Raw genomic sequence first — 14,765 nt, 5'->3', positions numbered from 1 at the left:
AGTCTTCTATGGGTTTAGACACAAATTGCCTTAAACTCAGCACTTTAGATTACTTAGTTTTGTTCATTTGGGGTAAGTAGTTTTCCAACAGCAGGGTGATAGAAGTCACCATAGTGAATCTCAGAGGTATAATTTTTATTGCCACATTAGGTTGTGGACTCATGAAGTCCTGTTTCTTTTGCAGGTGATGGATGATTACAGTGTGATTGGTCGTTCGTTGTTTAAAAAGGAAACAAACATCCAGATTTTCGTGGGTCTAAAAGTCAAGCTGTCTACAGGAGAAGATGGAATAATAGATGGTGGTTTTGGACAAAGTGGCAAATTTAAAATACGAATTCCAGGTAGGTGCTTATCAGCTAACAAACACTAGTCTATGTCAAGTGTAGAGGATCTCTCCATATTGGAAGTCTAAACGTTACCAGTAGCCTCGTGAAGTTTTGTAATCAGCTTATACCCAGCTGGACCACTGATGATTTGGTGGGTTCTACCTCTTCAAATTAAGTGGTGGCGACTGTGGCTTATATTGTGAGACTGAATGGCCTGAAGCTGGATCTCCCGTGTCAACAAACTCAGTCCTCAAAATGACTTCTTGTTAAGTATCAGTAACATAGAAATCATGCTCTGTCCAGAAATATTTGTGGAAATCTCTCCTCTCTTAATACACGTATGATTTGCACCAGAGCCCTTCTGAAAAATAAAGGAAAGCAAACCTGCAATTATTCTTACCTGTAGCTACTTATTAAATATAGTGGATGCAAGTTCCTTAAACGGTCTCTGTTCTGCATGCTATTACCTAACTTGCCTTCAAGCAAAAACTGCTTGATAAATGAGCTTTTGGAGATCTTGAGGTTCTTTTATTGCTTGTGTCTCCTGGTTTTATGATATTATATATTACTGTATTTTTCATCCTCTGTGAATTACAGCAAGGATTTATGCCTCCTTAGGTTAGAGTATTGGGGAATGATGGGTGCTAGAGTTTTTAAGTGTCATTACTGTTTTGGTTTTTTTTTCTGTCCTTCCTTTAAGGTAGGAAAGTTGTTCTGAGCTTTTTCAAAAGGCAGTAATAGGTGCTGCATTTAACTCAGATTGGGAGATAAGATTTTAGCGATACTAGGAGTACTTTTTTATTTCTGTAGTGTCTTCAGTCCATTTGTCACTAGGTAATCCTCTGCCCTCTTTAGGGAGATGAGTGAGATTAGTTGTGTTGTACAAGCGGAGAAAGGAAATCATGATGTTCTATGACAGCAAACAATCACATAGCGACTGATCTACAGAGAAAACTGAAGTTTCCTGATTTCTTGCTGAAGATGGACTATTTTCCATTTAATTGAAGGCTTGATGCAACTGCACTAATTTTGACCCTCAGGAAACTTTTCTTCTTCCTATCACAAGATTGAAATTTCTGACTAGACAAAAAAGCCTCCTGTATTCTGTCCTAGCTGTAAATCCAGTGTTGCCACCAAATGCTAGACTTTGAAAATAGGTCTGAGAGCCTAATTAGCAAGCACAGTACATATTTAAAGAAAGAAGTTGCATCAGATATATGTATGTTTTGCATTTTCTATTATAGAAAAGCTTTTAAGCGTTTACTGAGATACCTTTTGGTAGGTGGTGAACTGATGTGTAAATGACCTTAATGCTGAAAAGGGTTCAAGCTGAAAATCAAGATTATATCATGCTTAAAAATTTAGTGTTCTTACTAGCTTTTCTCTCCTGGAGGCAAAAATATGATGAACAACAACAGGAGGATGGCATTTACATTGCCATTTCCACATTTTGGATGGAGGAAATGGTTCTTCATGGGATATGGAGAAGCCTAATAAAGATTCTTTGTCACAGTTGTGGATGTAAGCAGGAACTATAATTGTGAACCAGCAGTCTCGTTAAGAAAATCGTACACAGATTTAGAAAATTGCTTTTTGCTCAGTGTATTGAGTTAGTGGGAATAAATGATACCTTTCACCAAGGTGTTCATTATCTAATCTTGGTTATACTCTTCTGATATTTAACAGCAGACCATGAAACAGAGGACCCTTTATAGTTTGTTCTTTCAATGAGAATAATATGTAGCAGAATACTAGAATTTAATACCTCTCTAAGGTAGGCAGAATAATACTTAGTCTGCTTTGCTTTATCCTGGGTCAAACTTGGGTACTCTTGTCTGGAAAGAAGAGACAATAGGGTATATTAGCTCAAGCTAAGAGTATTGAACATGTGACTAGCAGGGGAAAGAACCACAGAATTTGGAAGGGCCTAAAAACCTGTGTCTTTAAGAGTTGCAGAGATTTGTATGTAGGGGGAGGGATATTGCTGTGATGCTGTTTAAGTCAACTGCAGTTCACATTCCTTTGTTAGGTCAGTGTTGCTTTTTTAATGTGTCTGCATCCTGTTTGTGGGGGTTTTGTTTGGTTTGGTTTTGGTTTTTTGTTTCTTTTTTTATTAAATTTAACTGATCAGACTATTCTCCCTTCCCCCCCCCCCCCATTCTTCAGCCTTGCCTCCCCTCATATAATCTCTCTTAGATTTCTTTTGTGAAGAGCTCTTTTTAATTTTTCTGAAGTTATTTCCCCACGATTCTGTCACAAATGTATCGGGGAGTGGGAGGGAACGGAAGGAAATGTGCAAGTTGAAAACTGCCTTGGACTGCCTCAGCCTGGCAGTCAGTCAGTCCTCTTTTATTTAAAACCAGTTTTAATCTCTGGAGTTGAATATCTTGTTCAGGTATCTTAATCTGATGATAGCTGAGGGCTGGTTTTAGAAACAAACCTATATATAGCAATAAAAATCAGGTAGATATATCAGAGACTTGTGCCCTGACTACTTAAGGTAATAGCAGACCATGGGATATTGTAGGGTGTTACATGGTCCTGCTGGTGCCAACTGCCTCCAGCACCGTGCCCACTCACGCGAGCAAGTGTTGAGTTCCCCAAGTGTTTTCTGTAGTCACTTGGAAATGGCTTATGTTTGCCCGTATATCACAGCCTGGGAACGTTGTCTTACGTTGTCTGTGGGCTGAAACTTGGCAGACCTCACAACTGGGAATGGCAGAACATGGATCTGTTTCTTATTCTGGCACTGCTTGTGTGCAGCAATAAGTCAGATACTTCTCTCTGCAGTTCTGCTCTGTGAAATGGGGATAATTACTATCCATTTTGGAAGGAGAAAAAAAAAAAAAAAAGAAATCTCTGATTTAGATTTATTCCAGACTTGGAGCATTAATATTTCTTGAAAAGGCTTAATTATCTTTCTTTAGAGTACAAAAAACACATTTAGAGTACAGCATGCAATTGGAAGTTCCTCAGTCGCTGAAAGATGTCAGCAGTTTGGAAGAAATTCAGGGAAGAGCAGCAAGAATGCTGGAGAGGCTGAAGGGATTGATTTATGAGGGAAAGAAGATGAAAAGAAATGCATGAAACTTGGCTAAATGATGTCTAAGTGGGAGATATGATTATCTGCAAGTATTTGAAGAACATAATAGAGAAGAATCCCTTAGGGTGGTCCAAGGAGGTAGAAGTAAAGCTAATAATATGATATAAAGCAAAGTGTAACTTGACTATGGAGAGGTGTTATTTAGCAGAGATTTCTTGCACTGCCAGATCATTTTTGCAGATGATGTAGTTCCATTTTGAAAATACTTGTGTAATTTGGCTGGATGTTTGCTAGTGCCAGTGTTAGGGTAAAAGGGACAGGCAGCAGGGCAGTGGAAAGTAGGACAATGTGTTTTTCATCTTGTTTCTGTTTTTGTGTTCAAGCATGCTTTTATTGCTTGAATGATAAGGTATAACCTACTTTCTAGACCATTTGCAGCAGCATCTAGGTTAAAAAAGAAAAAAAAATATTTTCTGTCAGATCTGCTATTTTGTAGTGCTAGGTTGTGGAGCTGTTTGTGTTTTAATTGAGGAAAAAGTTTCAAGGCATGTTAATTGACAGGATGATGCTTACTTTCCAGACTGGTTGTATGATCAAATACATAAAAAGGGGGACATAATCTCTAAACTCACAAGGGAGTTTTGCTTAGTTTAACAAGCTGCTTAAAAAACAAACAGGATTTGAAAGGCAATTTAAACTATAGTGCTTTGTAAGTTATGCTATTGTGTGTGTGTATGAGGGAGCGAGCTACTGATGAAGTGCTTCTTGCTGAGGTGGGTGATGTGTGGCAGCTGTTTCAGTTGTAAATGGAAACATGGCATTACATAGTCAAGGTAAATGAGTGAAAAGTATTGTTCACCTTTGAAGTCAAGTAGAAGTTTTCGAGTCAGGAACTGTATATTTAAGAGTCTTATTCTAAAGAAGACAAGAGCTAGCAATGACAGTCTTTGGAAATGCTTATTTCAACATATGTTGCACCTAGGAATGTCATGCCAGTTGATAAGAAATTCAGAGGAAAGTTCAGTGAATCGTTTGAATAACTTAGTGCTAATTGTGGATTTTGTTTAACTGTCTCTCACCCAAGAATTGAACCTGTAAAACTGTTTGGTTTGCAAAATCGTGATCTGTTGATGTTTCTCATGACATCTTTTAAAAGATTTGCTGTAGGTATGTCCATTTCATTGGTTTTGGCATGTTGCATTTCTCTTGTGCTTAATTATTGTAAAGTGTAGTGACTTTTTAAATCTAATGGAGGCATATGTGATATCTCAGGCACAGTTCACTTTCCTTTCTGTCTTGACTGTCTAGCTGCTAGTAAAGTGTTCATCCTTTCTGAGGCAGTACAAAGTGTTTGACTGCAATTCTTTTCTTCTCTTTTTGACTTGATACAGTAAAAATTGCTATATGTAAGATGAGTTAAAAGCTGCCATATTTCTTAATGCAGAAAAAGCAGTGCATGTCTAACCCGCATAACAGCTGAACTCATTTCTGAATTGAGCAAATTTATATGTAATAAAAGGCACACTTTTCATAAGAAGAGATACAAATGAGAATATTGGAATACAAGCTTTTTTACTTTGTTGTTCTTTTTACCTGTACAGGACAACAGTAGTTTTAAGTTTCTTACAACAGGTGAAGACAAACCTGTTTGTGACCTTGTCTTTTGTTGCCAGTAACTTTTTGCCTTGCATTTGTAAGGGTTTATTGCATATGAGAGAGCAAGTCTGTTTTCACTGTTTCCACTGCTTGTCATGGTATAGGGGTTGAATGCACTGTAAAAGTCTGTTCTGAAGCACTGGCACAGATGTGTTCCCTAGTTCCGGGGGCACAATGCCTCTGGGATCCTACAGTGTTGGTACAAGGTGACATAAAGTGTTAAGAATTAAATAATGTACCTTATTCTTGAGAATCCCTTGTATTCTTATGTATGAAATTAAGAGTAGAAATGCCGTGTGTTTCCTCCTTAGCGTACTGTGGAGATGGTGTGTCTTTGGTGTTTTTATATTATGCTACATACTTTTTTCATTGGGTGGGATCCCACACCTGCTTGCGAAGTTGTTAGTGACATAGTGGGAAAATTTTGATACAAGAGCTGCAGGTGAACAGCATTACTCTGCATCGTTTCAATTCCAGTTAAAAATTGTGGGTTTTAAAAGTGGGATTCAAATTAGTTATTTTTTAGCACTCCACTTAAGCAAGGAGGTTGAATAGAGATTAAATGACATGAGGGAAATTGGAGTTATGCAAAGATAGAATGCAACTGTAAAATAATCTGTCCCTTGCATTGTTTTCTATAAATTCCCTCTTGTGTTCTTTTTAAATTTTTTTTTTTTATTATTATTCAAGGAGTGTCTCACTTTCTTCAGGTAGCTCTCAACACACCAATGTAGCTGGCATTTGTGGAGTATTACTTACAGGAGTTTTTTAAACAACTGTAGGAGACAAGCTTTAAATAGTTGACTGTACATAAATGTCATATTCCCAATTTTGTAATTTGGAGGGGAGTCCTTACTGACATCAGCAGGAATGGGGCAGTCTAAACCTTCTCATTGCACTGAGAATAAGTAAACAACCTGTCACTAAGCAGCATATTTTTTTGTGGGAGATCCTGACACTTGGATTTCTTTGCTTGTGTTGCATTAAAGTAGGATAATCTTCTTCTCTTGGGCCAAATGAAATTTAGGCACAATTAATGTCCATATTTGCCCAGGCTGGCTTCTCATTTAATAAAAGAAAATAAAAAGTTGTTGGCTGTGATGGTCTGGTGGGTTGCTATCCCTGTTGGTATCAGGTGAGGCTGAGCAGGATTTCAGTCAAGAGAAAAAACAAAAGCCAGAGGGCAAAGAAATCTGTGTAGCCAGTGTTTTATTTAAAAGCTGGAGATTAGCTCTGCTTGTTCTTTCACAGTCTCTCTTCCCTTACCCTCTAAAACAAACAAAACCTAAAATCCTTAAGGGGTACTTCAAGCATAATCTCCTTTTTTCCTTTTTGTGGAAGTTGGCTAGTGTAGTATGGACAAAGGCTGGGAGAGGATTGTTGCCAGGGAAGCATCACTTCACTGTACGATCCCCTCTTGAGCGGATTAAACTGTAGCGATGTGAAAGTCCTGGTGACCACATAGGAACTAGGAGTTTGTATTGCATTTATACAAGGTTGGCCTGAAGGAATCATGCCTGCCTTTTAAGTGGTGACATCCTGTAAGCCCATATTGATCTTTGGGGCTGAATATCCAGATTTATTGACCTTACAGTGTTCTTTTTGTGGAAGAAAGTCAAAATTTGTGCATGTGCCTTCTGAATGAAAACAGAAGTCAAGGAAGTGTTAACTTATTAACTGGCTGTCTGCCTCATTCATGTTAGTAGATTCTAGTCTTGACTAACGACAGAATTGCAGGACTGAGTCTCTAAATGTAGAGCTTTGAAGGGTGACATGTTGATTATAAGATTGCTTTCAGAGGCAGCCTGTCACTGCACACTGGAGTAGATGCTGTGCCCAAAGGAGGTTAAGACTCTTCTTTGGATTTCAAGTTGCCATTGGAGTGTCTGTTCAGCAGGTTGCTCTTCTGGGCTCAAGCAGATGTGGATTACAGAATTATCAGGCATCAGGTGGTGTAGCAGTGTTTGAGTGCTGCTATGGAAGACAAAGGTCCAGCTCCTGTGTAGTCCCTTGTGTTGGGTATAGTGTAAGCTACACAGTGGCCTTCTGGGTAATTAAAAAGAATGAGATGGAGCCTTTTTTGATCTCCCACGCACCCTTTTTATTTCTGTGCAAGAAGAGCTGCAGGAAGGTGTCATTAACACAATGGAAGGACCACTGGTCTTTCTCCACCATATGATGTAATCACATACACCAGTGACCATCACACTCCCCTTGAAGGTAGGGCTATGGATGGTCTTCAGGAAAAAGTCGTATTGGTCTCTCACCAATCGTTCAGCAGTGGTAAAGAGCAGTGTGTACTGAACCCTCTTCCCTACCCTGAATAGCAAAGCACCTTGCACTTGTGAGCTTAGCCTCAAAGCAAAGCCAGCTTTAACTCTGGGCTTTGCTGGATTTTGTGTTCATATTTAGGTTTTTATTTCTATTACTTCTACTCTTCAGGGCATGATTTTGTGAGCATTTTGTTTGTATTCTGAAAATAAAGTATAGATGCTGCCTCAATCTAAAGAAAATTACTTTGAAAAGACAAAAGTATTAAAGTGGTGAAGTTAAGCATTTAAAACTTAAGAATATATTGAAAAAAAAATATATTTTAATTAGCTCTCCATTGTGAGATGTATTCTGATACCAGGTATAATTATGTGATTACATTCCCCACGCTGACACACACAAGGAGAACATTTTGGCTGATTTGAGGAGATGCTTTGTAATTGACCTATTGTCCTGTACTTTTTTTTTTTCCTCCTCAGTGAGTAATCAACTCCTTTATTTTTTTACACTTCACTGGAGTCCTGCTGAAAATATGAAATTAGTGATTTGTGCATTTTCAGGAAAAAAAATACTATTAAGAAAAGAAAAATAATTCCAACAGATGGGATTTGTTTGACCATAGCATGGCTATCTTTAGTTTTACAGAACTTCTATGACTTGAGAAAGGGGGGGAAAAAAAATGAACCCCACAACTGAAAAAAAACAAACAAAAAAACAACAACAACAACAACAACAACAAAAAAAAAACAAAAAAAAAAAACAAAAAAAAAAAAAAAAACAACCAAAAAAAAAAACCAACAAAACCACCCACCTGGCAATCACTTATATACATTTTCTTCTTTTAATATTAGGTTCTGGTTTCCCCCCTTCACTTTGACTAGTTTCTTCTAATGCTTTTATCTCTCTCCCATTTGTTGCTGTTCATTATTCCAGTCTGCTGCTGTCCCCCCGCCCATCTTTCTTGGTCCCTGAAGTCTTATACTGGTAACAGCATATTTTGCCCTCGAATATTTCTGCCAGCAGTTTCAGGCTGCTGTAGGGGTGTGCAGGGTAGAGGGGATTTGTTTCTGACCTGTGGATGCTCAACTGTTGCTGTGAGCTCTTGAAAGGAAGGGCTGAAAGGAAAATCCAGTCTCTGCTCGAGGTTGCCCTCTGTAGATGGAGGCTGTCGAGAATTCAGCTGCCAAAATAGTCTTTGCCAAATCCATGCTAATTATCAGTTTCCTTGTTTGCCTCCAAGAACAGCAATTGTTCTACTACTATCTTAAAGTTAAGTTTCAAATCCCTGTTGAAAAATAGATACTATAGTTAGAATTTGTTTATCTTGATTTGAGGGTAAAATGTGGATCTGATAGGTTGGTGAGAACTTGGGAGATGACTGTGGGTTTTTACAAGTATTTTGAAACTGAACAGTTGTTATTTCAGTTGGCAGTGAAGTTGGTAGTCATCTGTCCAAAGTGCTCACAATGGTAAGCCCTCCCAAAATTATTTTTCTTTTATTTAAAAAAATAAAAATTTGTAAAGATTGTTTCTTTTCTTAGAGAAGTTCAGATCATATATGTAAGATTCTCCTAAGCCACAAGAGCTAGATACGTAAATTAAACTGAGATTTGCACTTAGTTGCATGTTTTTAGGATCTGGGATTTCATAAGAAGTGCACTTATCTTGAGATTTGTGGTAAAACTGAGAGCTGGTAGTGCTGCTGTGTATTATAACCTTACTTCTGTGTAGGGTCTCTTGTGGTTGTAAGTCTTTCTAGTTAATCCAGGCTTTGTTATTTTGGGGGAATGTAGTTATTGTGGAAAGTTGCGGTCCCTGGGAGAAAAGAAGCATCTTACGTATTTAGGGCTGCTACTTTGCTGAATTTTGAATAATTACAACAGCAACTGTGAGCTGCTTGGACCCTATTGCCCAGTCCAGATGACTGGTGGGATGTGTCTGTAACTGGTGTAGCTGAGCAGGCTGCTGTGTTCTGAGCTCCTACTTGCCGTCACATCACCACTAACTTAGCCCAGTGACCTCTTCCAAATTATCGAATCCCTTTTGGCTTCATACTGCTGTTGTATAAATCGCCCCATCAGGCTTTCATGAACCTTGCCTAATGTGCTTAGGAAATCCTTTAGTGGGGTTCTTTTACTGAAGATTACCTCTTTGAAGCAAAAAGGAGGGGAAAAAAGAACCATGTTGTTGGGTGGCAAAATTAAATATGAGAAATGAGGACATGAACTTGTTTCCCATATAAAAGTAATCCTACCCTGTTTTGCATATGTGACGGTTGCAAAGTTCCATAAAGATACAACTGCTGAATAGAACTATATTCAAGTTTCAGAATTTTTGCTGCGTTGTCATTTTGGATATGTTTCACTTTAAGTGGAGATGCCTTGCTACACTCAGGATGGACCAAATATCCTGTTCCTTACAGAGAAAATTCTGCATTTAATTTTGACTTCACTGGGTTTATGCTGCTGAAATTGCAAACAATTGGCATGGAACATGGCATGGAACAGCACAATTGCTCCTACTTTCATGAAATACCACAGAAGTTTAGTGTACTACACGTCCTGCACACAAGAGCAGGATGCATGTGCTACCTTCTGTTTGATTTTTTTTGTTGTCCCTTTTAGGTGTTTCATTTTGCAAATTCAATACACTCTTGCTGTAATTTCAAGTGTGAAAACATTTTTTTCTTGAGAAAGAATATAGCTAACAGTTTTTTATTATGTGTCTCTACAGTTTGCCTGAGCAACCTTAGAGCACCAAAAATAGTAATAATCCTGTAATATCTCATATCTCCTAGAGCAAATGGGAATATCCATTTTTTTAATTTAATTCTCATGTAGTTCAACATAAGAACCCTTACACTTTCCGCTACAGTTTTGGGATGCTTTAGTGTGTGCCTTGTACTTGGTCCCTTCAGTATTTGTTTCAATTTTTTCTGAAGAGTAACAAAATATATATGTCTGACAAATTTGTGTAATTTCACTGCTTCTCAGTAAAGCGTTGTGCTTCTGGGAAGGAAAGGACCTTTTTCTTGTTGAGGACTTAATTGATGTCAGTACAGCTAAGTGTGGGGGATTCAGCAGGTCCCTGTGGATTCAGCTAAGGGTCTAAACTGCCAAAACATGCTACTTTTTAAAGTGATTGTGAAATGCTACAAAAATTGTGCTGGGGACTTGCACATATTATAGTTACTTCTTTAGGTGTTTCAGGTGAAATTTTATCTTGAGGTGTGACTTGTTTTGGTGAGAGATGACTGAAGAACTCTGGGCACGTGTGGAGCACTGGGATTTCAGGGCGACCTGTTCATGAGGAGCTCACTGTCCTGCTGCTAGTGGGAAGCTTTCTCCAAGAGCACTCTTGTTTATGTAGAGCGAGGAAGTGGAGGCTATGAGATCTAGATTGTGTTCTTGGGTCTGCAGTTTGTTTATTACAATACCGAAGAAGGAATTATTTCCTTCATCTTTATTTCTGCTTTCTTGTGTGCAAAGGGGGATGCTACTGTCTTTAGATGTTACAATCCTCTCTCATGGCTTTGCAGCGTTTGTGTGGAAAGTACTTACGTTCCAAGCCTTTATGTAATTTAACTTTGATCTTATTAAATGTCTCCACAAGGGTAGCTCATGCATTCAGTTTGCCCTCTTGCAATGAAATTTCTCTCCCTTTCTGTAAACTGTGCTATTTACTTGATTTTGATCGTTCATCCCTTGGGCCTTTCACCTTCCCTTTCCACCAGTGTTTGTTCTGATACCTTTTTGAAGTCTGAGTAAAAACATACACCATGGGGGCTTCCAGGAGGCATAGAGCTTTGTGGTTTGCAAATTGTAGGCTATTTGAAGTATTGACTAGCAACAGTGGCCAGTGCTTACTGGATGAGAACCCTTGTGTGACAAGGACATTAACCTTGAGAGGCTGATCCATGTTTTTAGTTTGGGGACAAAAAAACAGTTGTTCTTAATAGTATGCATTGATTTCAAGGAAGTCTGTGTAAAGCAGTCTTTGGTTTGTGTTTTCACAAAGGGATTTCAGTGTTTAATAAAGAATAGGAAATAACTGGAGCTTCAATAGACCTGTTTTGATAAGGGGGGGTCTGCTGTAACATGATTTTGTATAATGTTAAGCATAAGCAACAAAAGCATTTCCTGCCTTAACTTCAGTGTTACTTCATTTAAAAAAAAAAAAGCTGCAGAAAATACTTTAGAAGTACTTAATACCTGGTATAGGTAAAGTACAGAAAACCACCATCCTGCTTTAGAAAAGTCTTTTGTCTAATATCTGAGGTTGTAACTTCGATCACAAGAATTCCATATTGCGTACTTTTGTGCTGTGGGTTTTATCATAATAGTTTTTTATACCTCTGAGGCCTCAATTCTCCCTCCCCTTTTCCCCCTCATCCCCCCCCCCCCCAACTAGTCAAGATTAGGAAATTGGGAAAATTTGGTAATTTAGAGAACCCATTCTTCCCTGTTAGAACTGATGAGCTACCTGGATTCATTCTTCTGACTTCTTACTCCAATCTCTCTCTACTCTCCTCATTCAATTCCCTTTCTTTTTGGACATTTACCTTTTCTTACTCCTACAAGCCCCTTCCTCTGCCAACCATCCTTGCCCACACAACCCTGACCAGCTTCATCTGCTTTTTGTTATTTTTTTTTATAAAGTAAATGCATTAACGACTATAGAACCCTCAACCAAGAAAATGGACCTGTGGCATCCCTTCAATTACTTTGTCCTTTCATCCTGAGGTGTCTCTTTGTATATAAATGAAGAACATTGTATGGTACAGCCTTCTGCTGTGCACCTGAGGATTTTCAATTCAGTACATGGTTTTGATGCCAGAGACATATTTACTTCTGAATGCATTTGTTCACCTTCTCAGGTTTCCATTTGTGAAAGAAATTCCCTCTTCTAATTTGACCAGTTAATGTATGGATGTGTTAGGCAAGAGACTGTTTGCATTAGTGCTCCTAAAGTATCAGCTCATCAGGATTGCTATTAGAATATGAATACAACACAAAGAATATGCATTTGTTTTCTTTATGATTGCAATGAATTATCTTTTCAAGCTAGCACAATGGTAACATGGGCTGTTGGGCTGTGCCAAGGAGCATGTGCCAGGTAGCACTACAGGCACAAGAGAAAGAAGACATTTTCGAGGACTGAAAATGTGCTAAAGAATGCAAGTTCCTGCTGACAGGAGCAGGCTGTATATCATGAACTGAGGATTTTCTTTTCATGGCTCATTACAATCAACTGTTCTCACAAGTACCTCCTCAGAAGATGTACGAAGATTATGGTCTCCCTGGAGTTCATGTGGAAATTGATGCCTGGTTCCCCAATCCCTGACTCTTTTCTCTAGTTTTTCTTCGTATTTTCCTTGTTGTGCTCCAGGTAGACTGAGGACATAATGTAATTGGTTTTAATTGTGTTTTTTATTTTTCTGTCTTGAAGTTGTGCACGTTCAGAGCAAGATTGACTTATTCAGTAAATTATCATGATTTTTATTTTTTAAGTGAAACTTAAGCTTGGGTTTAATGACCCAGGCTTTGTCTTGAGTTGCTCTTCTTTTTAAGAGTAGTTGAGTATTTTAAGAGACCTTTTCCATTTCCATATGAAGGCCAAATAGAAAATGAAAGTTTTTGGAGAAGATCCTGAAATATGTATACCTTAATATTTGCCATTTTATTACTATGAAAAATGAAAATTATTTCTCACACCTGTGAAAATAGAATAAATTGACTATTTCTGTATAGTTGATCATCATGTATTTCACTAGTGTTTACTCTTAAATATGTGATTAGGTTTCAGAGTAAATGTATGCTGGAGCAAAAGTAGGAGTGATTCTCATTTAGAACTTGTTTCTTATAAGCACAGGAAAAAAATATATTTGGCATTTGGGAAAAATTATAGGTAGATTAACAACAGATTTTAAGCATCTTTAAAGCTGAAAATCATACAGAAAAAATACTGATACTTGTAAGGAGACTGTTGTAGAGTTTTGCAAATGAGTTTGGTTGAATAACCTTATTTTCTCTAATTTTCATAAAGAGCGGCTGGATTTGTAATATACACGAATGGTTGCTTTTGGGGTGGCTAAGGAGAAAGAGAAGTCCTATAAACGTGGAGGAAGGGTCTGTTTTATTCAGAATCTGAAGTTTCCTGGTTTTGCTTGCTGATGGTTGGGAATCTTCTGTTAAAGACCTGTTGGTTCTCTCTATACTTAAAGCTTTTACTCTCATATTAGATGTGATTTTGATTTCAGGACACACATACATATGGATTACACATTTAATAAGAGGAAGGATGTTATGGATTCCCTGCTACTTTCATTGAACCAGGTAGTTAGAATTCGTTTGGGACGGAAAAAGAGGAAAAGACCAGCTGAAAGCAAATTGATGGGAGGGTATTTCAGTCCACCCCTGCTGATTATTTCTAATTGAAGCTGTCTGAGCCAGTCTTAATACAATTTAGTTATCGCTAGCCAGAAGGATTTTATTTATGGAACGGGGCCTGTTGGAACTTCCTCCGACCCCAGAGAAGCTGTGAACGGGAGAGAGCTGATCAAGCAGGCATGCCTGGCTAGCGTATGCATTTCTTTAATAAGGCAGGGATTGATGTCTTTTGCAGTTCAGGGGTTAGGTAAACAGCAGTCCCTCGGTTCAAGGCTCTCCATGTTCAGTTGTTTGTTTATACGGATCTCAGGAGGTTAGGTTAGCCTTCTTGACATCCCAGGGGTGCTTTCCTGACCATGGTATAACCTCATCTGCTCCAAAGTTGCTGAGGAGGCGTCACATCCCTTTTTAAGAAAGGTACTGGCTGAGTGGAGTGTCTGCGGCTCGTACCTAGTATCTAAGCAAGGTGAACGTAATCAGAGTGGTTGGAACACTGGGTCTGTCTTCAGCAACTCATAAATATTTTGCACGTGTAGTGTATGTAACTACTGTGCTTCCATTCTCAGCCTTGATATTTGTACACAAAGATGACTAGAACGTACAATTTAGGCTCTTATTGAATTGCAGTTTTGAAAAATCAGTGACATGCATGACTCATTTCACCAGAACTTCGAGGTTAAGTCTTACTAATTTGTGCTTCCATTGACTTGGCAGTGGTAGTCCATTAAATTGAATAGGATTAACCCTGAATAAATAAGTAGCCATATTAATAATTCTTATTTAAAAATTAATGATGGTTATGTGTTGAACAATATGGTGAGTTAGAGCGTGTGTCTCATGAGGTTCATTTTCATGGCTATCATACCACAGTCTTCCTCCTCCACAGAGGCCAGTGATGGTTGCATGAGAAGTGAGGAAGGAACGGTGCAAATTCATCTGGGCCTTGTTGCAGTACAGCTCTGATGAGTGGAGCTGTTCTGAAATTTGAGGACAACTTTGCTCAGGGTTAGAAGTGTGCTTTATCATGTGTGTAACTGGCTGCTTTTTAAATGTGACATGTTATGAAGTTGGCTTAAATCC

At 38.3% G+C, this 14,765-nt stretch overlaps 1 protein-coding gene across 6 annotated transcripts in view; it reads left to right on the top strand.

The window, feature by feature from the left end:
* EEFSEC (eukaryotic elongation factor, selenocysteine-tRNA specific) overlaps positions 1-14,765 on the top strand; it is a 134,292-nt gene that overhangs the window by 91,311 nt on the left and 28,216 nt on the right. For 5 of the 6 annotated variants that reach the window (XM_042799554.1, XM_032994916.2, XM_042799551.1 and 2 more), the window contains exon 6: positions 185-341. The exons of the other annotated variant lie outside the window; for it this stretch is intronic. In XM_042799554.1, the coding sequence (XP_042655488.1) occupies positions 185-341 (157 nt within the window). The remainder of the gene's footprint in view (positions 1-184; positions 342-14,765) is intronic. 6 annotated transcript variants of the gene reach the window in all.

This window comes from Tyto alba, unplaced genomic scaffold, assembly GCF_018691265.1.
Source record: "Tyto alba isolate M040663 unplaced genomic scaffold, T.alba_DEE_v4.0 Super-Scaffold_3, whole genome shotgun sequence".
In the NCBI taxonomy this organism is placed as follows: domain Eukaryota; kingdom Metazoa; phylum Chordata; class Aves; order Strigiformes; family Tytonidae; genus Tyto; species Tyto alba.
The sequence above is the reverse complement of the archived record's forward strand: the minus strand, read 5'-3'. Positions and strand labels throughout refer to the sequence as shown.